Raw genomic sequence first — 5,069 nt, 5'->3', positions numbered from 1 at the left:
CATATACACTTATTGAAGTGGATTTAACAAGTGACATCAATAGGGGATCATAGCTTTCACCTGGATTCACCTGGTCAGTCAATGTCATGGAAACAGCAGGTGTCCTTAATGTTTTGTATACTCAGTGTAGAATGGTTGTATCCCTCTGCAGGCCTACAACACAGATTAGAATGAATAATAAACAATGAAGTTAGAAATAAAGAAATACATTTAGGTTCAGAATAGGATGTGTAGCCATTTTATGTAAAGCTTTGCGTCTTAGTTTCTGTTACATACGGAAATTATGGGACGAGGTACCGAAGTCAGCCCACACTCAACATGACTGAAATTCAATACTGTCTGTACCACGTGACTGCCAAATATAAATTTACGGTATAGTTTTCAGTGAGGGATGTCACTTTTTAGGTGGCCGATTAGCCAAATTATAATCCTACTTCAAATCTCAACTCTATTATATATTGACAGAGGGATTTTACCTGACAGTATTCTGCAACGTATTTATTCTTTATTAATTGCACTTAGGTCGGTCTGTCTGCGTGGTAACTTTTCCTTATTGCTGAAAAAATGCTTTGGTTCATGGAGGGAATATGCTTTTTACCAATTTCTTTGGTAATCATGTCATCTAGCACGTTTATTGTTTCCTACCTAATTGCATTGTTCGAGCATGATGTGGATGTTATCTTCCCGTATATAAGGTAAGATTATAATTATTTATCAGCAACCTGAGCATTTTTTTTTTCCACGAACTTGCCGTTCTTCATTAAACCGTGATAATAACATTTACTTATTATTATTTAAATCAGTGTGGGTAATGGAAATAATGTTTCTTTACTTCTACTCATCAAAACCGGCGATATTAACGTAAATCATATCGCGTTCTTGCAACAAAAATAAATCAGTTTCGTTTTCCCCACCACAGTTGAACGCTGTACTTGGCTGGTTCCCAGTTGTGTAGTCTACAGCGTAGGGGCCTGTGAACTACTTAATGTCCGGTGTGTGACCTCACTTGACATTTAAACAGCTTATTTATTGAGCAGATAGATATTTAACACATATGCAAACTCAACATTAAAAGGCATAGATAAGTAATAATGGTTTAACTAATTAGCGCTCTATTCAAACAATTAAAGCCCTCTATTCAGTAATATGTTCCGTAGATTATTTATTTGTCATCAAATGGTATGATTTTACATTTGAAATGCAATTATCTTTTTGGTTAATAGATTATGCCAATGGTATGATTTTGCTTTGATTACATTTTTTGATTTCATTAAATAACAAATTGTATCACTTTCTGTTCTGTTATACTTTAATGTGTATAATAATTTTTAATATAATGTATTGTTTAAATTAAATCCAGATGATTTAAAATTACTTCCAGACATGGCACTAATACATACATTAACCCTGAACTATTATTTCTTTAGTGACACTGGGGCTGAACCCCCAGAGAGCTGTGTCTTTGGCTTGATGACGGTCATCACTGCATTTGCAGGTGAGCACAGAAAGACACTAAAACCATGAAAGAGCTTTTTGTCTTAGTGTAAAGGGATAGTTCACCCAAATTATATATTTGTTTTCCTTACCCTTTAAGCAGTCTATGAACCATATATGACAGCAATCCATGCTTTGGTTTAGTTTCCCTGGCAATGTTTCTACATGCTAATGTCATGGGATGATGTTAGCATTTTTTCATGCATCATGTTCAAATCATCTATTTGACTTTGTTGAGCTTCACACTTAATTTGAGATACTTTTGGATGATTTGGACAAAAAAAATGTTGATATTGGTCTCATGATTTAAATGGGATTTGTGCCACAAATGCTAAAATGTTAGCATGTGGAAACCGTGCTCGGGAAACTAAACCAAACCATAATTTGCTGTCATAGCTTGTCCATAGACTGCTTACAGGGTTATTTTGTTATTTTGTAATTTGGGTGAACTATTCCTGTAAGAAACTCCATGGGTTTTTCCAGGTCAGAGACAGTGCCAAGAGCTTTATTCACACTTCCCATTTTTTAGAAAATGAAAGCTAAAATGCATGGTTAGACAGGGCTGCGATAAATGATAAGATATTGCATTTGACTGAGTATTACATTTCACTTCACTATATTTGTCTTTCTTTGTTACCTCTGTTTTAAGGTGCAAATAAATAAATATTGCAGCAGGTTTCACATAGGCCTACAATAGCCTACTGTGAGCGTATACTGTCTAAATGTGAAAAGTGCTAATGAAAGCATTCACTCCATGTGCCATACCAAATCCTTTACAGGTATGGCCACCATGTATGCCAGATACAAGTTTGTGGAGAAGCTCAATGAGAAGACGGGTGATGTGCCCCCAGCACTGAACCAGGCTGCTTTCTGGATTGGAATGCTTTCTTGTTTGGGGATGTGTTTTGTCGCTACTTTCCAGGTAGGTTGCCATGAAGGCACAAACATCAGTTCAACAACTAATTTTGATTCACATTTGGCTGAGTTGTCAATTAATGTCAATTCAACAAAAAAATGTCACGGCACAGACGTCAATTCAATTAGCCTATTAAACGTTGATTCAACCAGTGTGTGCCCAGTAGGATGTAATTGGATTTAAGATAAAAGTTCGGTGAAATCCAATCAGTGTTCCATGTTTATTCAATATCATCACATTGAATTTCTTTGTTAAAATGATATGTAAACAACATTGATTCAACCAGTTTTTGCCCAGTGGGTTGTCACCCCTTTAGTGAGAAGATGGAGGGGTTTTGTACCATTAAGTGACAGTATGATATTCCATACATGATCTCTCTGGCGTGTTATTTTTCCCCAGGAGACAACGATTACGGCAGTTCATGATGCAGGTGCATTACTCTTCTTCGTTTCTGGTGTTCTGTACACCATCCTCCAGTCCATTATATCCTATAAAGCCTTCCCCTATGGATGTTCCTTGGCCTTGTGTCGTGTGCGCACAGGAATGGCAACCATAGCCTTCCTGGCAGTTTTCCCCAGTATCCTTGAAAACAATAGTAACCCTGAATGATTTTAATCATTAATGATCATTGTTTTATCAAAGAAAATATCTCCTTCATTTACCATTCAGCTGTTGTCTGTGCTGTCTTTGTGACACAAACCACACTGCATAGAAAAACAGAAGACGAGGTACAGTATGAGCACATCTTTACCAAGAAGACCACTTACTTAAACAACAAAGATGGACGACATTCTGGATCCATGTAGGCTTCATAGGCCAGAGAATCTATACATGACAATATCAGTCTCTATCTGACTCTCCCTGTCATTACAGGACAATGTGTTCCATCTGGTGAGTGCTGTGAGTGAGTGGATCGTGGCCTTCAGCTTCATCTTCTTCTTCTTCACCTACATCCACGACTTTAAAGTGAGTTTTCAGTCATTGTGGTGGGAATGATTGTCCTTTTCTTCTCCTTTATTTGAGTTATTTCTCTTTGTCTTGTTTCTTACAGAAGTTTACTCTGAAGCTGAGAACAGAGTTTGTGGACTATTCCTGATGAAGCATTGATTTGAACCTTTTAATCTGAATATTTACAAAATAAAGTGTATTTTATTTCCTACTTTTATAAAGCAAATGTATATGAGATTATCTGAATGGTATGATGTATTTCTTTATACTGTATCCATTGCAACATAACCCCAGCCTTAACGGTTAACCACAAAACAAAACACATCCTGTGACCAGTTGTTGGGTTAATGAAAGAGTTAACCCATTGTTCATCATCTGGTGGGACAAAGGTCAGTAAGATCAAGTTAATATAGAAAATACATTTCACGCATCACCAGTAAATGGATAAGAGGCTGTACGCACACTTACCTACTCCAAGGTTAATCGTTTGATATTACTATGTAAATATTGTTCTAGTTAGGTATTTTGCTCAAGAAGAACTCTTGTTTCTTAGGGTATTGAGGCATATCTATGGTATACCATTGTAATAAAGTAACTCAGAATACATACAGGGCTATGTGTGACGTATTTCTGTTCCAAACACAAAACCCAAACAGTGTTTGAATAAAATGACGACCACATATCTTTAGGCAAAATATGTTATTTATTTTTCAGGCTAAACTGCATAAACACTATAGGCCATACTTGTGAATATTATAAAAAGTTGAAGTTCAAGGTTAAGTTGAAGCATCAGCCAATTAAAATCTCTGACATAGTGGCAAGTGAACAAAGACTACATATTAACTGTTCCCATTACATACAGTAACTTTGCACATTTTGCACTATGCTAACCTCACCAGGTCGTCGTGATAATCTGTCGAACTGCTTTGCTTTATCTTGGCCAGGTCGCAATTGTAAATGAGAACTTGTTCTCAACTTGCCTACCTGGTTAAATAAAGGTAAAATAAATAAAAATAATTACCTGTAGGACATTCCCTATCAGACAATTCAAATCATTGATGTAGTTGGACGTGTTCCAACACTTGTTCATGGAAGCGCACTTGACAGAAGTACAACAGCGCTTACTGATAATCAAAGAAACTACATCACGAGTGTTTGACTGACTGGTCAAATTGCTCTCTGTGTAGATTTGAGGCAAGGGTTCAAATCTCACTCGAGTTTTTGTCCGCCGTTGAAATGTAGCTATACATTTACTGTGTTAGTGTGTTGAGAACAGACATAGCCTACAGCTTGAAAAGGAAGATTGTTCATTCATTTAATAAGGAGATACCTCTTTCTTCAGCCTTGCAGACAAACATACTGCTATGGCCTAATAATCATATTACATAAGCTATATTACATGACTATATTACATGGACTATATTACATGGACTATATTACATGGACTATATTAGGACTATATTACGTGGACTATATTACATGGACTATATTACATGGACTATATTAGGACTATATTACATGGACTATATTACATGGACTATATTACATGGACTATATTACATGGACTATATTACGTGGACTATATTACATGGACTATATTACGTGACTATATTACATGGACTATATTACGTGGACTATATTACATGGACTATATTACGTGGACTATATTACATGGACTATATTACGTGGACTATATTCATGGACTATATTA

The 5,069-nt window shown here is 36.1% G+C and overlaps 1 protein-coding gene across 1 annotated transcript; it reads left to right on the top strand.

The window, feature by feature from the left end:
• Positions 1 to 340: 340 nt before the first annotated feature.
• On the top strand, positions 341 to 3,964 carry LOC109896670 (DNA damage-regulated autophagy modulator protein 1). Its single transcript, XM_020490968.1, has 7 exons — positions 341 to 695; positions 1,428 to 1,495; positions 2,274 to 2,416; positions 2,810 to 2,987; positions 3,080 to 3,138; positions 3,284 to 3,376; positions 3,462 to 3,964. The coding sequence occupies exons 1-7, from the start codon at positions 565 to 567 to the stop codon at positions 3,504 to 3,506; spliced, it is 717 nt and encodes a 238-aa protein (XP_020346557.1). The 5' UTR covers positions 341 to 564; the 3' UTR covers positions 3,507 to 3,964.
• Positions 3,965 to 5,069: the final 1,105 nt, after the last annotated feature.

The sequence above is a fragment of the Oncorhynchus kisutch genome, linkage group LG19, assembly GCF_002021735.2.
Source record: "Oncorhynchus kisutch isolate 150728-3 linkage group LG19, Okis_V2, whole genome shotgun sequence".
In the NCBI taxonomy this organism is placed as follows: Eukaryota; Metazoa; Chordata; class Actinopteri; order Salmoniformes; family Salmonidae; genus Oncorhynchus; species Oncorhynchus kisutch.
Note: the sequence above shows the minus strand (reverse complement) of the source record. Positions and strands in the feature narration are given on the sequence as shown.

Excerpts from the sequence above, each read along its gene's own strand:
- LOC109896670 (XM_020490968.1), top strand. The coding sequence starts at position 565 with ATGCTTTGGTTCATGGAGGGAATATGCTTTTTACCAATTTCTTTGGTA. Across the intron at positions 2,417-2,809 it reads GTTTTGTCGCTACTTTCCAG|GAGACAACGATTACGGCAGT; the intron begins GTAGGTTGCCAT and ends ATTTTTCCCCAG. Across the intron at positions 3,139-3,283 it reads ATAGAAAAACAGAAGACGAG|GACAATGTGTTCCATCTGGT; the intron begins GTACAGTATGAG and ends CTGTCATTACAG.